At 49.5% G+C, this 20,982-nt stretch overlaps 1 protein-coding gene across 1 annotated transcript in view; it reads right to left on the bottom strand.

The window, feature by feature from the left end:
- The window catches only part of LOC105484575 (vav guanine nucleotide exchange factor 1), an 84,440-nt gene that overhangs the window by 21,416 nt on the left and 42,042 nt on the right, over positions 1 to 20,982 (bottom strand). Inside the window, exons 2-19 of the mRNA XM_071087214.1 lie at positions 15,487 to 15,603; positions 14,638 to 14,696; positions 14,457 to 14,525; positions 14,015 to 14,123; positions 13,828 to 13,923; positions 10,865 to 10,933; positions 10,590 to 10,693; positions 9,287 to 9,386; positions 7,860 to 7,955; positions 7,544 to 7,612; positions 7,323 to 7,409; positions 7,135 to 7,220; positions 6,118 to 6,250; positions 3,805 to 3,914; positions 2,842 to 2,943; positions 2,502 to 2,599; positions 2,394 to 2,416; positions 2,173 to 2,218 (exon numbers count right to left, since the gene is read on the bottom strand). Of these exons, the coding sequence (XP_070943315.1) occupies positions 2,173 to 2,218; positions 2,394 to 2,416; positions 2,502 to 2,599; positions 2,842 to 2,943; positions 3,805 to 3,914; positions 6,118 to 6,250; positions 7,135 to 7,220; positions 7,323 to 7,409; positions 7,544 to 7,612; positions 7,860 to 7,955; positions 9,287 to 9,386; positions 10,590 to 10,693; positions 10,865 to 10,933; positions 13,828 to 13,923; positions 14,015 to 14,123; positions 14,457 to 14,525; positions 14,638 to 14,696; positions 15,487 to 15,603 (1,573 nt within the window). The remainder of the gene's footprint in view (positions 1 to 2,172; positions 2,219 to 2,393; positions 2,417 to 2,501; positions 2,600 to 2,841; positions 2,944 to 3,804; positions 3,915 to 6,117; positions 6,251 to 7,134; positions 7,221 to 7,322; positions 7,410 to 7,543; positions 7,613 to 7,859; positions 7,956 to 9,286; positions 9,387 to 10,589; positions 10,694 to 10,864; positions 10,934 to 13,827; positions 13,924 to 14,014; positions 14,124 to 14,456; positions 14,526 to 14,637; positions 14,697 to 15,486; positions 15,604 to 20,982) is intronic.

The raw sequence follows: 20,982 nt of genomic DNA, 5'->3' as shown, positions 1-20,982 counted from the left end.
GGTGAGTAGCAGTGCTTTCTGATAAAACTTTCTGTGGTGATGGATATGTCCAATATGGTAGCAACTAGCCACAGGCAGTTATTGAGAGCCTCGAGGCTAAGTAAAAAAAAATTTAAGATGATTTCATTTCAATTCATTTATATCGGACAGTGCCGTTCTGGAGGGATGAAAATGTTCTATGCTTTTATTTGATTGTTGGTTGCATGGATAAAAACGTATTAAGTCATATACTTAAGATTTATTGATTTTTACATACCTTAAAGTATGTATTTCCTCTCTCAATAAAATACATGTATGTGTGTGCATATATATATGTATATATATATTCTATTGTATAAAGGACACTTGGGCTGTTTCTAATTTTGACTGCTGCTAAGAAAGCTGACTGACTATTGCTAATTACATAATAAGTAATAAGAAGAAGAAAACATGCCCATTCATAGATTTCACATATTTATTTTTTTATTTCCTTGAAACAGGATCTTGGTCTGTTGCCCAGGCTGGAGTGCAGTGGCGTGATCATGGCTTACTGCAACCTTGAATTCCTGGGTTTAAACAGGAACCCCACTAATTTAAAAAAATTTTTTGTAGACACAGGGTCTCGTTATGTTGCCCAGGCTAGTCTCAAACTCCTGGCCTTGGAGTTTGAGTGCTGGGATTACAGACATGAGCCACCACACCTGACTTACGTTATATATTTATATGTCATATAAATGGCATATAAGTGGAACACTCCTGCCACTGCACTCCAGCCTGGGATACAGAGCAAGACCCTGCTTCTAAAATTTTTTTTTAAAAAGATGTATTATAGGCCAGGCGCGGTGGCTCAAGCCTGTAATCCCAGCACTTTGGGAGGCCGAGACGGGCGGATCACGAGGTCAGGAGATCGAGACCATCCTGGCTAACACGGTGAAACCCCGTCTCTACTAAAAATACAAAAACTTAGCCGGGCGAGGTGGCGGCGCCTATAGTCCCAGCTACTCGGGAGGCTGAGGCAGGAGAATGGCGTGAACCCGGGAGGCGGAGCTTGCAGTGAGCTGAGATCCAGCCACTGCACTCCAGCCTGGGCGACAGAGCGAGACTCTGTCTCAAAAAAAAAAAAAAAAGATGTATTATATATACACATATACGATATATGACATATATGTATCAGCTTTATTTGCAATAGTAAAAAACTAGAAACAACTCAAATGTCCTCAGTACAACAGGAGACATGTATATTTTTTTAAGTTTTTTTGTTTTTGTTTTTGTTTTTTTTGAGACGGAGTCTCGCTCTGTCGCCCAGGCTGGAGTGCAGTGGCCGGATCTCGGCTCACTGCAAGCTCCACCTCCCGGGTTTATGCCATTCTCCTGCCTCAGCCTTCTGAGTAGCTGGGATCTCCTGCCTCAGCCTCCCGAGTAGCTGGGACTACAGGCACCTGCCACCTCGCCCGGCTAGTTTTTTGTATTTTTTTAGTAGAGACGGGGTTTCACCGTGTTCGCCAGGATGGTCTCGATCTCCTGACCTCGTGATCCGCCCGTCTCGGCCTCCCAAAGTGCTGAGATTACAGGCTTGAGCCACCGCGCCTGGCCTTAAGTTTTTTTTAAATTAAGGTTGGGCACAGTGGCTCATGCCTGTAATCCCAACACTCTGGGAGGCCAAGCAGGCCGATCCACTGAGGTTAAGAGTTCGAGACCAGCCTGCCCAACATGGTGAAACACCGTCTCTACTAAAAATACAAAAATTAGCCAAGCGTGGCGCCTGTAGTCCCAGCTGCTCAGGAGGCTGAGGCAGGAGAATCATTTGAACTTGGGAGGTGGAGGTTGTAGTGAGCCAAGATCACACCACTGCACTCCAGCCTGGGCAACGGGGAAAGATTCCATCTCCAAAAATAAATTAATTAATTAGTTAAAATAAGCACATACTGTATGAGTTATTTTATACAGTATGACTGGGCAACATAGCAAGACCTCATCTCTATTTTAAAAATTTAAAAATTAGGCATGGTGGCATGCACCTGACTTCAAGCGATCCTCCCGCCTTGGCCTCCCAAATTGCTGGGATTACAGGTGGGAGCCATTGCACCCAGCCCAATGTGGCTGTTAATATGATTATGGAGATCTGTCCGTGGGTCAACATGAATGGAGATACATTTTCCTCCTGCCCCCACACAGCATCCCCTGCCAACTCACCCAGCTCATTCCTCTTTTTGTCCTGAGCCCTGCGATGCAGTTTGTCCTGGAAGGAGAGACAAAGAAAGCCCGTTTACCGATGCCCAGCCTTGGGGCTTGTAGGCCCCCATCACCATCCTCACCCCACAAAGGATCACGCCCAGTTCTGGGATGCCCTGGGTCCTCCCCGCACTGTTGCCCATTATTTGCAGTGCACAGGAAGGAGCGTGGGAAAGTCTTACCTTCCTCATAGTTCCCGGGAAATCTATGGGAGAGTAAAGGTAACGGTGAGAACGGGAAATCCTCCACAGAGAACCAAGCTCACCTCCCAGCCTCCCTCCCACTCGTACCTTGCCCATGTCGGCCACACGGAGGGACCCTCCCCAGACACTCCTTGTGTGCAGGTGCCCGGCACCGATGGCAGCGATAGCCCTGATAGAAGGTGCCTCTGAGATGCAGGGGACACATAAAGAAGAGTGAGTGACCTTTACAGACATGGCCAAATATTCTGCCAAGAACATAAAGGGCCCCCTTGGGTTCTCTTTAGATCAGGAGAGTGACGGAGAAGCAGAAGATCAAAGTAGGAACCCCCCCATCTCCCAGTTTAGGGAACCAATTACTGGGGCAGCTTCTCTAGCAAGGAACTGATGACCAAGACCAGGATGCAGGACCTTCCTCCTAGATTCCCACCTAAGCAGCATCTGACAAGCCTTGCAGGACGTGGTCTCCTCAAAGGAGAACATCTGGAAGTCATGCCCATTGGCGGTGGCATTCTCCGGGTAGATGTTGGAGCTGGCAGAGGAAAATTAAAAAAAAAAAAAAAAAGAGGATCAGCATTTTATTCCTTTTTATGGCTGAATACCATTCCATGGTATGAACAGACCATATTTGGTGCGTCCACTCATTCCCTGATTGATGTCTGGGTCGTTTCCACCCTTTGGCCACACTGAATCGTGCTGCTACGCACATCGGGAGAAAGAGAAAGCAGGTTAGGAGTTTCCAGGGGCTGCGAGAGCGGGGAATTGGGAGTGAATGTTTCATGGGTATGAGGTCTCCTTTGGGCTGACGAAAAGGTTTTGAAACTGGATAGAGGTGATGGTTGCACAACACTGTTAGTGTACAAAGTGCCATGCAATCGTGCACTTTGAAATTGTTAGATTTTTGTTGTGGGCATTTTGCCTCATGTAAAAAGGAGGCGGAGGAGACAGAAGTGGAAGATGAGGAAGAGGGGAAGAAGGAGGAGGAGGAGGAAGAGGAGGAAAGGGAGGAGGAGGAAGAGGAGGAGAAGGAAGAGGAAAAAAGGGAGGAAAGGGAGGAGAAGGAAGAAGGGGTGGAGGAGGAATAGGAGGAAGAGGAAGAGAAGGAAGGAAAGGAGGAGGAAGGGGAGGAAGGAGAGGAGGAAGAAGGAGAGGAGGAGGAAGAACAAGAGGAAGAGCAGGAAGAGGAAAGAGGAGGAGGAAAGGAGCTTGCACACAACTCCGGCATTCCAAGGATGAAGACAGCCTCCGGCCTGTCCCTCTTATTTCCCAAATGAAGAGACTGAGGTTCAGAGTGGTCCCATGGCATGTCAGGACAGAGTAGGGACTAGAGCACATTCCTCTTTCCCAGCCCCTGCCCCTCTGAGGACAAAGAGGAAGGAAGACGAGGACTCACATGGCCATCTCAAACTGCTCCATCCACTTCTTCTTCAATTCTCTTGTCTTGAAGAACAGTTCATAGCCCTGGGCACCTTGGTCCTCAATCAGCAGGAACATGTGGCTCCACTGCAGGGAAGCAGAGCTCAGACTGAAGGCACTGCCCCTGTGGGGGGCGGGAGCACACGCCCACTGACCCTCCCTCTGTAGGGAACAGTCAAGCCCGTGGCAGTCTCTGTGCCCCAAGCACCATGCACGGATATCCTTGTAAAAGGGCTTTCTAGGATATCCAAATACACAACCATAAACCCAAAACCACACACACATGCATGCACATGCACACACACACACACCCCTTTGCAGAAGCACACACCAGACACAGCATGTCACTCATCATTGATTTGTCTGTTCAACAAAGCATGGTGCAGCGCCTGCTGAGAAACAGACACTGCTAGGAGCTAGGGACAGAGCAGCGAATAGGACGTGGTCCCCAGAGCTCCAGTTGGGTAGGAGAGACGGATGCCGGAAGCAGGCAGTCACAAGACAGCAACTGGCTCCTCGGGAGGCACAGGCTGAGAAACAGAGAAGCTGGCCAGGTGTGGTGGCGCACACCTGTAATCCCAGCACTTTGGGAGGCCAAGACAGGTGAATCACAAAGTCAGCAGTTCAAGAACAGCCTGACCAATGCAGTGAAACCCCGTCTCTACTAAAAATACCAAAAATTAGCCGGGCGTGGTGGTGTGCGCCTGTAATCCCAGCTACTTGGGAGGCTGAGGCAGGAGAATTGCTTGAACCCAGGAGGCGGGAGGTTGCAGTGAGCTGAGATCACACCACTGCACTCCAGCCCGGGTGACAAAGCGAGACTCCTTCTCAAAAAAAAAAAAAAAAAAAAAAAAAAAGAGAAGCCGCAGACCAGAGCTCAGGGGGATCTCCAGGGGAAAGACTAAAGCGAAGGGAAGATTTCACAGGAGAAAAAGCAAAAGGAAGCAAGGAAGAGCCGAGAGGGAGAGGGGTCTCAGCTCAAATGTCACTGCCACAGAGAGTGTCCCTTCCACAGAGAGTGCCCCTGAACAATGGAGGTAAGATGTGACTGTGGTAGATGAGGGGGGCCCATCCTCACCTACCACAGTCACATCCCCTGTTTTATTCATTTATTTTTTAATAGAGACTGGGTCTCACTCTGTGGCCCCGGCTGGAGTGCAATCATAGCTCACTGCAGCCTCCAACTCTTGGCCACAAGTGATCCTCCAACCTCAGCCTCCCATGTAGTTAGGGCTACAGGCATGTGCCACCAAGCCCAGCTACATTTTTTTTTAATGTTTTGTAGAAATGAGGATCTCCCTATGTTGCCCAGGCTGGTCTCAAACTCCTGGGCTCAAGAGATTCTCCCACCTCGGCCTTCCAAGGTACTGGGATTACAGGTGTGAGCCACTGTACCCAGCCACCTACTTTATTTTCTTTGTAGAAAGCATTCCATAAGAAGGCAAGTACCATACAAGAAATAAAATAGACCAGACACGGTGGCCCATGCCTGTAATCTCAGCACTTTGGGAGGCTGAGGCGGGTGGATCACTTGAGGTCAGGAGTTTGAGACCAGCCTGGCCCATGTGGTGAAACCTGGTCTCTACTAAAAATACAAAAATTAGCTGGGCGTGGTGGTGGGCACCTGTAATTTCAGCTACTCGGGAGGCTGAGGCAGGAGAATCGCTTGAACCTGGGAGCCAGAGGTTGCAGCGATCCGATATCATGCCACTGCACTCCAGCCTGAAGGACAGAGTAAGACTGTCTCAAAAAAAAAAAAGAAAGAAAGAAAGAAAAGAAATGAAACAAAATAAAAACTCGATATTGCTTTCCATTTTAGTCCTAGTGCCTAGAAGAGTGCCCTGGATAGAGTAGGTGCTCAATTTAAAAACTGCTGAGTGGCTCATGCCTGTAATCCCAGCACTTCGGGAGGCCAAGGCAGGTGGATCACGAGGTCAGGAGAAGGAGACCATGGGGCTAACATGGAGAAACCCCGTCTCTACTAAAAATACAAAAGATTAGCCAGGCGTGGTGGCACATGCCTGTAGTCCCAGCTACTCGGGAGGCTGAGCCAGGAGAATGGAACCAACCTGGGAGGCAGAGGTTGCAGTGAGCCGAGATTGTGTCACTGCACTCTGGCCTGGCGACAGAGCAAGACTCCGTCTTAAAAAAAAAAAAAAAAAAAAAAAAAAACAAAAAAAGACTGTGAGTGGATTAACACACACTTCCATGTAGATGTAGTCTGGTAAACACCGGCGTATGCCCACGTGGAGAGGGCTAAGCTGCCGACTGTGTGACGTCAAAGCCCCACCTTCTTGTTGTCTCGGTCTCCTGAAGAGTCATCCCGAATCTGGAAGCTGTGCAGGTTCACAAAGTCCTTGAGGTCATAGGAGTCTCCCCGGCGCTTACAGATGAGCAGAGCTTTGTCGAGCAGGAAGGCATACCTGGAAGGATGGATAAGGCATTCCTGTCTGGCTCTTCCCAACTGTCCCCACCAGCTCTCTGACCAGTTCCTCCACATCCTGGTCCCACCCTGACCTTCTCCTCCTCCTTGGCCAACTTGGTCATGCCTACCTGTCCATCCTGGTCTCACCCACGTGATCCACGTTGGCTCTACTGCCTGTCAGTCTTGGCTCCACCCATATTCCTCGCTGGCTCCGTCCTGCCTGTCCATCAAGGCTCCACTGCCATGTCTGGATGGATCTACCACCTGTCTGTCTAGAAATCTTGTCTCACCCACACTCAGGTCCCTACCCAAATTCATCTTAATTCCACCTACAAGTCTACATAGGAACTGGCCCCACCCTTACCCAGGCTCCCCTCAAGATCTGTGTTGGCTCCACCCACCTGTCCATCTAGGAGTCTGGCCACGCCCCTATCCAGGCTCTTTCCCAGATCTGTGTTGACTCCACCCAACCACCCATCTAGAAACCTGGCCCTATCCCTACCCAGGCTCCATCCAGATCTGTGTTGACTCCACGCACCTGCGCATCTAGGAGCCTGGCCCCACTCCTGCCCAGGATCCACCCAGATCTGTGTTGACTCCACGCACCTGCCCATCTAGGAGCCTGGCCCCACCCCTGCCCAGGCTCCACCCAGATCTGTGTTGACTCCACCCATCTGCCCATCTAGAAGCCTGGCTCCGCCCCTGCCCAGGCTCTGCTTCAGATCTATGTTGATTCCACCCACCTACCCATCTAGAAGCCTGGCCCCGCCCCTGCCCAGGCTCCACCCAGATCTGTGTTGACTCCATCCACCTGCCCATCTAGGAGCCTGGCCCCACCCCTTTGCCCAGGCTCCATCCCCGATCCATGCTGACTCCACTCACCTGTCCATCTTGGAGCGCCGTTCCACCGAGGTGATCTTGAGCTCCCCGTCGATCTTGGGCCGGCCATAGTGAGCCAGAGACTGGTCCTATGCAGCAGGCAGGGGTTCTAGCAAGGGTCTCCCAAGAAAGGAGCCAGACACCCTCCCCACGTGGCCACACCCCTGGCCCACCCGGCTCCACCACCTCACCAGGTTCTCAATGGAAAGCTGGAAATTGGTGATCTGCCGCAGTGTCTCGTTGTCTCGCTTGACCTCGTTCACGCATTGAGCCAGGTCCTGGGGAAGGGACAGGGGTGAACCTGGCCCCCCAACAGCCGACCCAGGCTCCTACCTAACCCCAGCTAGAGGATCAGCCTCCACCAGGAGAGTGTCTGCAGCAGGTGAGTGACCATCACCCCACACCCACTCACCCTCATGGCATCCAGGGCCAGCCGCAGGTTCTCCTTCTCCATAGCCTCCTGCGTGTGTTTCACCAGCTCCTGCGAGAACCAAGACGTCAGACGTCACCTGGCCCCTCCCCTTTTCCCTGGGGGGAGGGCCTTCCAAACAATGCTAGCTCACCAGCTCCTCCCTCGTACTGGTGGCCCTGGAGGCTGAGACATGACCCCAGTGACCCATCCCCGAGTGTCCTAGAGACCCAACCCCCAGAAGCCAACCCCATCCCCACTTTTATAGACACAGGAGAGTAGATGCGTGGATCCCACGCCTCAGGGATGGGCCCGGCACCTGGAGAAGAAGGTGATATTTGAGAACTCGCTGCATAGGCACCATCAGTAGGTCCCGCAAGGTGAACCTCCCGTTGTTGGCTCGCTGAGAACATTCCTGGTGAATCAGAGAACAATGGGGAAACTGAGGCAGGTCCCAGAAAGAGCCAGTTGCAGGGTGGGTGCAGATAGATCTGAATAAAGACGTGGGCAGCTCTCCACCCCAGAGCTGTGGGGATTTTTCTAGAGGCCAAAGCATCATATCTGCCCCCAAGGAAACAGGGAAAGAGCTCCATGAGGTGGGGGGAGCTTAAGAACCACTGGAAGGAACTTTGGGAGGCCGAGGCGGGAGGATCACTTGAGGTCAGTAGTTCAAGACCAGCCTGGCCAACATGGGGAAACCCCGTCTCCGCTGAAAAAAAACAAAAAAAAAACTGGTGTGGTGGTGGACTCCTGCAATCCCAGCTACTCAAGAGACTGAGGCAGGAGAACTGCTTGAACCCAGGAGGCAGAGATTGCAGTGAGCTGAGATCGCACCACTGCACTCAAACCTGGGTAACAGACGGCGACTCCATCTCAAAAAACAAACAAACAAACAAACAAAAAAACAATGGGAAGAGGCTGGGTACAACTGCTCACGCCTGTAATCTTAGCTCTTTGAGAAGCTGAGGTGGGTGAATCGCTTGAGTCCTGGAGTTTGAGACCACCCTGGACAACATGGTGAAACCCCATCTCTATAAAACACACAAAAATTAGCCAGGAATGGTGGTATGCATCTGTAGTCCCAGCTACTCAGGAGGCCGAGGTAGGAGCTGGGAGGATTGCTTGGGTACAGGAGTTCGAGGCTGCGGTGAGCTATGATCATGCCACTGCACTCCAGCTTGGGGGACAGAATGAGACCCTGTCTCAAAACAAAACAAAACAAAACAAACAAACAAAAAACCACTGGAATGTGGCAAATGCTGCCTGGGATAGCGGTCCAGCATTCTGCCTGCTGAGGGGGACCGCAGAGGGGTAGAGGGACAGGTCTGGAGAGCACCCATCCTCACCACCCCTGCCCTGTCTGTGTTTCCACCAGACAAACAGATCCAGGTTGAAGTTCAATTCTAGATCAGGTTCAGCCTGGGATCAGGGGTTGGTTGGAATTGGGGTTCAGTGAGAAGTGGGAGCTCAGCCCAGACTTGGGGTACCATCAGTGCTAGGGCTAAGCCGAGGGCTGGGGTTCGGTGTGGGATCAGAGCTCAGTTCAGCCTGATATCAGGGGTCAGCCCAGACCTGGGGCCGGCCCATTTCTGTTCTTCTGCATTTCCTCCACTTGACTGGCCAGTACCTCCCTCCCCAGTCCTTTGACGGATCCCTGGCTGGGCTGCGGCAGGAAGTGGACCATCTGCAATTCAGCGTCCTCCCTGCTGCCCCCAGGGCCTGGGGAGGAGCGGGAGAGGCCCCCACCTCCAGCTTCATCTGCACATCCTCCCGGGCTGTGGCCACACGATCCAGGTGTTTGCTGGCTGACTCCACCTGGCTGCAGTAGCGGCCGTAGACGAGGAACCTACAGTGAGAGGACAGGCCACCAGGTGAGGGTGGCTGGCATCAAGGTCGGGCAGAGGCTGGAGTCAGCCTTGGCCTCGCTCTTCCCAGCTGGAGAAGAAACCTGACTCTCAGTTTCCCCATCTGTGAAATGGGAATAACAATAGCATCTCCCACGCGAGGCTATTGTAGCATTATCTCATTTAACGCTACGGTAATCTCACCACAGTACCTGGTATTGTCTCTGCCCAATGTTTGTTTATTTTTATTTTATTTTATTTGTTTATTTTTGAGATGGAGTTTCACTCTTGTCGCCCAGGCTGGAGTACAGTGGTACGATCTCAGCTCACTGCAACCTCCACCTCCCAGGTTCAAGCGATTCTCCTGCCTCAGCCTCCTGAGTAGCTGGCATTACAGGGGCCCGCCACCACGCCTGGCTAATTTTTGTATTTTTAGTAGAGTTGGGGTTTCACCATGTTGGCCGGGCTGGTCTCCAACTCCTGATCTCAAGTGATCTGCCCTCCTTGGCCTCCCAAAGTGCTGGATTTACAGGTGTGAGCCACCACACCTGGCCTATTTTTTATTTTTGAGACAGAGTCTTGCTCTGCCGCCCAGGCTGCAGTCCAGTGGCGTGATCTTGACTCACTGCAACCTCCGCCTCCCGGGTTCAAGCAATTCTCCTGAGTAACTAGGATTACAGGCGCACGCCACCACGCCTGGCTAATTGTTTTTTTGTATTTTTAGTTGTGTTTTAGTTGTATTTTCAGGCGATGCAGACGGGGTTTCACCATATTGGCCAGCCTGGTCTCGAACCCCTGACCTCAAATGATCCACCCACCTCAGCCTCCCAAAGTGCTGGGATTACAGGCGTGAGCCACCGTACCTGGCCAATGTTCCTTTATTTAACAAATACTTATTGAGCACCTACTATGTGCCAGGCCCTGTGTGCATCCGTATATTCCACCCTCACCACCAGCCTAGGAGGCACATTCCTGTGACCCACTGATGTACAGATGAGGAAGCAGAAGCACAGAGAGGTTAAGTGACTACGCAGTGCCACACAGTAGAGCTGGGGATTGAACCAGAGATGGGCAGCCCCTTGCCCATGAGCACACAGCACAAAGTCCTCCCTGTCCAGTGGTGTCTGAGAGTAAGGTCTCTCGAATGCCCAGCCTAGGCAAGGCAGAGTGACCCCAGAGCTTCAGTCTGGCCAGCTGAGTCTCACCTCTCCTTGTATTTGATGAAGACCTGGTAGAGATTGGCTGCGCCAGGGGTGCCCAGGGCTTCCTTCATCTCCTTTAGGAAGTGAGTATGAACACGAAGCAGGTCCTACTCGGAGGGAAGGGTGAGGGCTGGGACCAGAGCCCAGGGCTCAAGGGGCCAGGCAGGAAAGGGGCCCCATGCTGTTCAACTCCCAACCCCTGTACTCCAGGGACAGGTAGGGGCAGCAAGCTGTCTGCACTAGACAGACCCAAGAGGGCTGGGGATCGGCTGGCTCACCTCAATGTTGATAAAGATGATCTCAATGTCTTGAGGTTTCAGGAACCGTTGCAGGGGCTTCATGAAATGCTGCAGGGAAGGGAGAGAAAGATGATGGAAGACAAGATTCCCTCCTCCAGACCAGTCTCAGAGAGACAGGGGAAGGAGACAGAGAGGGAGATAAAGAGAGGGAGAGTGTCCACACAAAAACTTGTACAAGAATGTTCACAGCGAAATTATTCATAAGAACCCAAAAGCAGAAATAACCAAAATGCTTATCAATGGGTGAATGGATGTATAAAATGTGGTCTGGCCAGGCGCGGTGGCTCATGCCTGTAATCCCAGCACTTTGGGAGGCCGAGGCAGGTGGATCACGAGGTCAGGAGTTCAAGACCAGCCTAATGAAGATGATGAAACCCCATCTCTACTAAAACTACAAAAATTAGCCAGGCATGGTAGCAGGTGCCTGTGATCCCAGCTACTCAGGAGGCTGAGGCAGAAGAATCGCTTGAACCTGGATGGCAGAGGTTGCAGTGAGCCGAGATCATGCCACTACACTCCAACCTGGGCAACAGAGTGAGACTGGTCTCAAAAAAGAAAAAAAAAAATGTGGTCCATCTGTACAATGGAATATTATTCAGTCATGAAAAGGAATGAAGCTCTGACACAGGTTACAGTGTGGATGAACCTTGAAAACACCATGCTCAGCGAAAGAAGCCAGATGCATATAAACCACATAGTATGTGAAGCCCTTTATATGAAATGTCCAGAAGAGGCCAATCCACAGAAACAGGGAGTAAGCTCGTGGTTGCCATGGACTGGGGGAAGATAAGAGATTGAGGGGGGACAGCTAAAGAGTTTGGGGTTTCTTTGGGGGATGATGAAAATGTTCTAAAATAAAGGCCAGGAGTGGTGGCTCACACCTGTAATCCCAACACTCTGGGAGGCCAAGGCAGGAGGATCACTTGAAGCCAGGCATATGAGACCAGCCTGGGCAACATAGTAAGATCCCATATCTACAAAAAAATTTTAAAGAATTACGCAGGGTGTGGTGGCATGTATCTGCAGCCCCAGCTCCTCAGGAGGTTAAGGCAGGAGGATCATTTGAGCCCAGGAGTTCGAGGCTGCAGTGAACTATGATCGTGCCACTGCCCTCCAGCCTGGATGGGAGAGTGAGATCCCATTTCAAAACAAAACAAATCAAAACAAAAGAAACAAACAAACAAAAAAAATGAAAATGTTCCAAAATTAGATAGTAGTGATGACTGCATAATCTTGTGTGTATGCCAAAAACCATTGAACTGTATACTCTAAATAGATGGATTGGCCGGGCGCGGTGGCTCAAGCCTATAATCCCAGCACTTTGGGAGGCCGAGGCGGGTGGATCACGAGGTCAGGAGATCGAGACTATCCTGGCTAACATGGTGAAACCCCGTCTCTACTAAAAATACAAAAAACTAGCCGGGCGTGGTGGCGGGCGCCTGTAGTCTCAGCTACTTGGGAGGCTGAGGCGGGAGAATGGCGTGAACCCGGGAGGCGGAGCTTGCAGTGAGCCGAGATCACGCCACTGCACTCCAGCCTGGGAGACACAGCGAGACTCCGTCTCAAAAAAAAAAAAAAAAAAAAAAAAAAAAAGATGGATTATATGTATATTAATGAAATCTCAATAAAGTTATTCTTAAAAGAAATGGAGAGATGAGGATACAGAAAAAGACTGAGCCAGGGATAAAGAGCTACAAAGGGAGAGAATGACACACTGAGGAAGAAAGTAGCAAGAGAAGACCCGGAGGGAAAAGGAGACAGAGTGAGAGATAAAGAGAGAGACAGAGAGACAAGAGGAAGAGGCCCAGTGTGGCCTCCCAAAAGGCTTGGATTACAGGAGGATTGCTTGAGCCCAGGAGTTTAAGACCAGCCTGGGTAACATAGCAAAAAATATATATATACATATATTATATATATACATATATATTATATATTATATATTTTTATATATTATATATTTTTATATGTTTATATATAATATAATATTTTTATATATATTATATATCTTATATATACTTTATATATATCTCTCTAAATAAAGATATATGTCTTTAAAAGATAGACATATAAGCTGGGCACAGTGGCTCATGCCTGTAATCCCAGCACTTTTGGAGGCCGAGGTGGGCAGATCACTTGAGGTCAGAGTTCGAGACCAGCCCAGCCAACATGACAAAACCTTGTCTCTAGTAAAAATACAAAAATTAGTCGAGCATGGTGGTGCATGCCTGTAATCCCAGCTACTCGGGAGGCTGAAGCAGAAGGATCGCTTGAGCCCGGTAGACAGAGACTGTAGTAAAGCGAGAGTGTGCCATTGCCCTCTAGCCTGGGCAATAAGAGAGAAACCCTGTCCCCCCCAAAAAAAAGATAGATAGATAAAGATATATATCTTATAGGTATATAAGATAAAGATATATATGTCTACATATGGATTATTTATCTTGTATATTAAAAAATATATATCTATATAAAAATATATATGCCTATATTAATATATCTACATATTATTTATATTTTATATATTGTATATATTGTTCATATATGGCTCTATATAAAAACTATATATTTATATCTTATAAATATATATCATATATTTATATTTTATACATATTATATGTTTATATTTTTATATATGCTTTGTATATATTTATATATTTTCTATTTATGTATATATTTATATATTTTTAATTTTGTATTTATTTTGTTTGTTTTTGTTTTTTTGACTGCTTCTGCAGGTGGAGTATCGTATTTATATATTTTTTATATATATATATATATGTCAGACTCATATTTATATATACATATGTAAGTCAGAGAAATCCAGAGACGGAGACAGTTACAGAAAGGAAAAGCGATGGGGGCAGGAAAAGCCTCAGCTGCCCAGAGGGGGCCGGACAGGTGGACCCGCGCATCCGCCCGGCAGGCGCTGGGTGGGAGACGCCCACCTGCTGGATGGAGCCCAGTGTGTCCGTGTACTTCTCCTCCGTCTGCTGAATCTCCCGCAGGCAGCAGCAGCGCTTGTCATACTCTGTCATCTTGGGCTGAGAGCGAGGGGAGAGAACGGTGTTGGGGGGCCTGGGGCTGCCCCCGCCGCCCGCGCCCTCCCCAGACCCGACCCTCCGCCTCGCACACCGGCATGGACACGGGCTCCGAGCGCATGAGGTCCTCATAGATCTCGTCGCCTTCCGCCTCCTCATTCTCCACGCAGTCATACAGGTCCTCATCCTCTTCCACCGTGTCGCTGTGGGTTGTGAGGTCAGGGATCCCTCGGACCTCTCCCAGATCACAGCAGGGTCCCCTCAGACCGCAGGACAGGGCTTTGTCCCCCCAAGACTCCCAGGATGGGACCTCAGACTCCAAGGGCAGGCCATGTCCCTCCAAGCCCCAGGGCAGGGCCATGTCCCCTCAGACCCCAGGGCAGGGTTGTGTCTCCCCAGACTCCCAGGCAAGGTTGTGTGCCCCAGACACCTGGGTATGACGTTATTTCCCGGAGGCCAAGACCATGTCCCCCCAGACCCTCCACCACCAGGACGGTGCTGAAATGAGCTGTGCGGCCACAGGCCTGAGCACTCACTCGATCTGGTCGGACAGGCCACTGTAGATATCTTCATCACCTACACTCTCCTCCTCGGTGGGGAAGGGCCTGGGGGGGGTCAGGAGGGTGTGAGCCAGGGGCCCGGGGTCTGGGTAGAAGTGGGGCTTCAGGGAGGGAGAGGACTGAGGCTAAATGGCCCAAGGCCCAGGTGGTTACTCACATGATCCCCCTGTTCTGGGCGATCGGGGTCCAGGACAGAGCAGACAGGGTGTAGATGACCTGTGACGAGGCAGTGGCCACCCAGTGAGCCCCTTGTACACCCCCAGAGCAGAAAACAGCCTCCAACTGCAAGGCTCTGTCTGAGGTTAGACCCCACGCCTCTTGGGAACCTAATTCGGGATATTCTCTACCTCCCCATTCCCCATACCATTGTTCCCTTAAGTGAGCCCCACCCTTTGCTCCTATCTTCCTTATTTATTTTTTTGTTTTAAGTGGAGTCTCACTCTGTTGCCTAGGCTGGAGTGAAGTGGCATGATCTCGGCTGCCTTCAACCTCCGCCTCCTGGGTTCAAGCAATTTTCCTGCCTCAGCCTCCCCAGTAGCTGGGACTACAGGCACCTACCACCATGCCCGGCTAATTTTTTGTATTTTTAGTAGAGACAAGGTTTAACTGTATTAGCCAGGGTGGTCTTGATCTCCTGACCTTGTGATCTGCCCACCTCAGCCTCCCAAAGTGCTGGGATTACAGGCATGAGCCACCGCGCCCTGCCCTCTATCTTTCTATTTAATCCTCACAGCCACTCACAGAGGGCAGGATGATAATATTCCCATATTTAAGGTGAGAAACGGGGGCTCAGAGAGGCACAGCCACGTATCTAAGGTCATTCAGCAAGTGTCAGAGTGAGGACTCAAACTCAGTTCCACATATCCTAAACCAGTGCTATCTGCACCATGTATATGGCCTGGTCTGGTTTGTCTGCCTGTCCTCTGACAGCCCTTAGCTTGCCCAGTGTAGACGTCAATGGAAATGAACTGAAACTCAGTCTTTGCGCTTCAAGTGGGCAGCTCACCTTGCCAAAATCCTGCACGTCGAAGAGGTCAAAGGCTTCGAAGAGCTCACTCCGCTTGAGGCCAAACTTCTCACAGCAGGTGGACAGGAAGGTTCTAATGTTCTTAAGGCACAGGAACTGTGAGGAGACAGGGAAATGAGGGTAGGGGAGGATGAAAGGGCAGGGGAGAAACTGACCCCCCAGGCCACCTGGCTTGGGGACTGGTGTGGAGGGGAAATGAAAGCATAGACCCCCTTCCATGAAACTGCATTCTCTTCTGATAAAGATTAAGCTGTGCCTGATCCAGATCTATGCTCTGCACTTTTTTATGGAGTTAAAATTGACAAAACGTAAAATGAATCACTAATGGTTAAACAAATGTGGTATATCCATACAATGGAATAGTATTCAGCCATAAAAAGGAATGAAGCACTGATTCATACAACAATGTGGATGACCTCAAAAACATTCTGAACTACACAGGAGGCTGTGATGAGTGGATCGCTGAGCCCAGGAGTTTCAGCCTGCAGTGGGCTATAATGGCACCACAGCACTTCAGTCCGGGCAACAAAGCAAGACCCTGTCTCAAACAAACAAACAAAAAATCAGGCCTCCTGCCTCCACCTCCCAAGTACCTGGGACTACAGGCATGTGCCGCAACACTGAGCTAATTTCTGTATTTTTTGTATAGATGAGGTCTCGCTATATTGCTCAGGCTGGTCTTGAACTCCTGGACTTGAGGAATCCGCCCGCCTCAGCCTCCTAAAGTGCTGACATTATAGGTGGAAGCCACCATGCCTGGCCATCCCTGAACTTTTTTATTTCATGAGCCAAAACATTCCTTTTCTTGTTTAAGTCAGTTTAGATTGGGTTGCCATGGCCTGCAACCAAAAGATATTAACTAATGAAATGGTCGGGCACATGTAACATGGCCCCGGCTTTTGAGTATCTGGAAAAAGAAAAAGAAAGAAAGAAACCTTCATATTCTTGCATTTGCCAAGTATTGGCTCATCCAACAGGTTCAGCACTCTCTGAAGTTCCCCAGATCCTGAAGAATTCTAACCAGCCTTCCATCCACCAGCCTCCCGCAGCTTGTAGACTTGGCTCTCCCATGGCCCCCAACACTCTCCATGAAGTCAGTGTGGACCAAGAGTCCTAAAGCAGACTCATCAGGAGAGTTGGTTAAAATTCATCGTCCAAAGCCACATATTGTATGCATCTATTTATATGAAATGTCCAGTACAGGTAAATCCACACAATGGAATATTACTCAGCCATAAAAAGGAGAAAATACTGTTCCACACTACGACATGGATGAACCTTAAAAATATGCTCAGTGAAAGAAGCGAATCACAAAATGCCATGTATTGTACAATTCTATTCATAGGAAATGTCCGGAATAGTTCTGAGACTAGAAGTCCAAGATCAAGGTGTCGGTAGGGTTGGTTTCTTCAAAGCACAGGTCCCATTCTGTGAAATGAAACAGCACAGCCAGGCATGGTAGCTCAAGCCTGTAATCCCAGCACTTTGGGAGGCCGAGACGGGCGGATCACGAGGTCAGGAGATCGAGACCATCCTGGCTAACACGGTGAAACCCTGTCTCTACTAAAAAATACAAAAAACTAGCCGGGCGAGGTGGCGGGCGCCTGTAGTCCCAGCTACTCGGGAGGCTGAGGCAGGAGAATGGCGGGAACCCGGGAGGCGGAGCTTGCAGTGAGCTGAGATCGCGCCACTGCACTCCAGCCTGGGCGACAGAGCGAGACTCCGTCTCAAAAAAAAAAAAAAAAAAAAATACAAAAAACTAGCCAGGCGAGGTGGCGGGCACCTGTAGTCCCAGCTACTCGGGAGGCTGAGGCGGGAGAATGGCTTAAACCCAGGAGGCGGAGCTTGCAGTGAGCAGAGATCCGACCACTGCACTCCAGCCTGGGCCACTGAGGGAGACTATGTCTCAAAAAAAAAAAAAAAAAGGAACAACACATCACAAAGTGTTTGCACAGATCGCTTGTTTCTAGTTTTTAGGACTGGATATTCATACGTTCCTATGGGCTGGATAGGTTCAGAAACATAACTGCTTAGATTTTACAAGAAGAGTGTTTCAAACTTGTCGAATCCAAACACAGGTCCCATTCTGTGATATAAAACAGCACATCACAAGATGTTCTCACAGACCGTTTGTTTCTGGTTTTTAGGACTGGATATTTCTATGTTCCTATAAACGCTCAATAGGTTTGTAAACGTAACTGCTTAGATTTTACAAAAAGAGTGTTTCAAACTTGTTGAACCAAAACACAGGTTCAGTTCTGTGATATAAAACAGCACATCACAAAGTGTTCTCATGGATAGTTTTTTGTTTTTGTTTTTGAGACGGAGTCTCACTTTGTCCCCCAGGCTGGAGTGCAATGGCGCGATCTCAGCTCACTGCAACCTCTGCCTCCCAGGTTCCAGCAATTCTCCTGCCTCAGACTCCTGAGTAGCTGGGATTATAGGCGCCCACTATCACACCCAGCTTATTTTTGTGTTTTTAGTAGAGATGAGGTTTCACCATGTTGGTCAGGCTGGTCTTGAACTCCTGATCTCAGGTGATCCACCTGCCTTGGCCTCCCAAAGTGCTGGGATTACAGGTGTGAGCCACCGCACCTGGCCAGCTTGATTCTACTTTTTAGGACTGGATATTTGTAGATTCCTCTAAGGGCTCGTTTCAGTAGACAGTCACCTTCTCTCTGCGCTGTGACGTGGTCTTGCCCTGCCTGTGCCCTGGTTTACTCTTGTTATAAGGACATCAGTCATAGTGCATTAGCCCACACAGATGACCTCGTTCTAACTTAACTACCTCTGTAAATACTCTATATCCAAATACAGCCACATTCTGAGGTACTAGGAGTTAAGACTTCAATGTATACATTTTGAGGGACACGGTTTGACCCATAACACAAAAGAAACTGTATTCCAAGAAAAGAGAACAGTGCATGCAATAGTCCTGAGGCAAGACCTTGCTTAACATGTTGGAGGAACAGCAAGGAGGCCCATGTGGCTGGAGGTAGAGTGGGTGAGAAGGAAGAAGAGAGGAGGACAGGGAGATGACCAAGACATTTATTATGAGAAAATAAATTTCTGCTGTTTAAGCCTCCAAGCTTGTGGTACTTTGTTATGGCACCCACGCAAACAAATACACCCTGACATCCAGAAGAAAGTTCCTTGCTGGCCAGGCGCGGTGGCTCACGCCTGTAATGCCAGCACTTTGGGAGGCCGAGACGGGCAGATCACGAGGTCAGGAGATCGAGACCATCCTGACTAACACAGTGAAACGCTGTCTCTACTAAAAATACAAAAATTAGCCAGGCGCGGTGGTGGGCGCCTGTAGTCCCAGCTACTCGGGAGGCTGAGGCAGGAGAATGGCGTGAACCCGGGAGGCGGAGCTTGCAGTGAGCCGAGATCACGCCACTGCACTCCAGCCTGGGCGACAGAGCGAGACTCCGTCTCAAAAAAAAAAAAAAGAAAGAAAGAAAGTTCCTTGCTAACTTCGTCTTTCCTCAAAGTACACATTTTCTATGAGACCTCCTCTAACCACCCTATTTAAAATCACACTCCCAGGTTGACATGAGCCCAGGAGTTCAAGACCAGCCTGGTCAACACGCAGAGACCCTGTCTCCACAAAAAATAAAAAGTCAGCTGGGTGTGGTGGTGCACACCTGTAATCCCAGCACGTTGGGAGGCAGAAGTGAGACAATCACTTGAGCCCAGGTGTTCAAAATCAACCTGGGGCCACATAATGAGATCCCATCTCTACAAAAATAATTTAAAAATTAGCCAGGCATGGTGGTGCATACCTGTAGTCCCAGCTACTTGGGGGGCTGAGAGAGGAGGATTGTTTGAGCCTGGGAGGTGGAGGCTGCAGTGAGCCATGACCGTGCCACTGCACTCCAGCCTGGGCAACAGAGCAAGATCCCATCTCAAAAAATAAATATATACATAAATTAATTAAAGTGTAATAAAATCCCACTCCCCTACTCTGGCGTTTTCTATCCCTTTAGCTTTGCTTCACTTGTGTTTATTGTTCATCTCACCCAAATAAAATGTCAGTTTGAAGAGGGGAGGACCATCATTCTGTTTCTGGAATGCCCAGCAACTATGACAGTGCCTTGTGTGGAGGAGGCCCCTGGTATATGTTTGTTAACTGGATGGATGGAGGTGGGTCCTGGGAATATGCATATTAACACTCCCGTTAGGTGATTCTGACATACCTGCAAACCCCTACTCTGTGCCTCTAATGTAACAATATTTGCAATTTTTTTTTGGCTGGGTGCAGCGACTCATGCCTGTAATCCCAGCACTTTGGAAGGCTGAGGCAGGCAGATCACTTGAGGTCAGGAGTTCAAAACCAGCCTGGGCAACATGGTGAAACCCCATCTGTACAAAAATACCAAAAAAAAAAAAAGAAAAGAAAAAAGAAGCCAGGCATGGTGGCAGGCACCTGTAATCCCAGCTACTCAGGAGGCTGAGGCAGGAGAATCGCTTGAACCCAGGAGGCGGAGGTTGCAGTGAGCTGAGACAGCACCACTGCACTCCAGCCTGAGCAACAAGAGTGAGACTCTGTCTCAAAAGAAAAAAAAAAATTGCATTTCTTGGATGCCTACTACGCATGGTTAGGCAGTCAGATTAACTCCATTCTCATAACCACACTGTGAGTGTTTATGCCTTTTTGAGATGGAGTCTTGCTCTGTCACCCAGGCTGGAGGGTGGTGGCACCATCTCAGCAACTTCCGCCTTCCAGGTTCAAGCGATTCTCCCACCTCAGCCTCCTGAGTAGCTGGAACTACAGGTGTGTGCCACCACGTCCAGCTGATTTTTGTATTTTTTGGTAGAGACAGGGGTTTCACCATGTTGTCCAGGCTGGTCTTGAACGCCTGACCTCAAGTAATGCACCTGCCTCAGCCTCCCAAAGTGCAGGGATTACAGGCATGAGCTACCACGCCCATCAATGCTCCCAACTCAGCCTCCCGAGTAGGCAGGACAACAGATGTGTGTGTGCCACCACACCCAGCTAATTTTAAAAATGTTTTTATAGAGACAAAGAGTTTCATTATGTTGCCCAGGCTGGTCCTCAAGCAGTCCTCCTGCCTCAGCCTCACTAAACGTTGGTTATTACGCGTAGGAGCCACAACTCCCAGCTAAGCCCGCTTTCTTAACCACAGCCTTTTCTCTTTACCTTGTGTGTAGTGGAAGCTAGCATGGGCTTCCACCCACCGTGCCCTCAATTTTCAGCATGCTACAGGGATAACAGGGACTCCTCCCAGCAACTCTTCAAGGTAAGTAATATTATTATCCTCATTTTACAGAGTAGGAAACTGAGGTGAGACACACAGCTGGGATGCAAACTCAGGCAGCATGACTTCCAAGCCTGTGCCTAACCATTATGCCATAGCTGTGTGTGCGCGGGTGCGAACTAATTTGATACTTAGTGTCTGTTGTAACCCTGTTTCTCATACTTCCATGTGTAGAATGTATCATCTTCTCAAT

This window comes from Macaca nemestrina, chromosome 20 (assembly GCF_043159975.1).
Source record: "Macaca nemestrina isolate mMacNem1 chromosome 20, mMacNem.hap1, whole genome shotgun sequence".
Taxonomy (NCBI): domain Eukaryota; kingdom Metazoa; phylum Chordata; class Mammalia; order Primates; family Cercopithecidae; genus Macaca; species Macaca nemestrina.
This window is presented reverse-complemented; position numbering and strand designations above follow the sequence as displayed.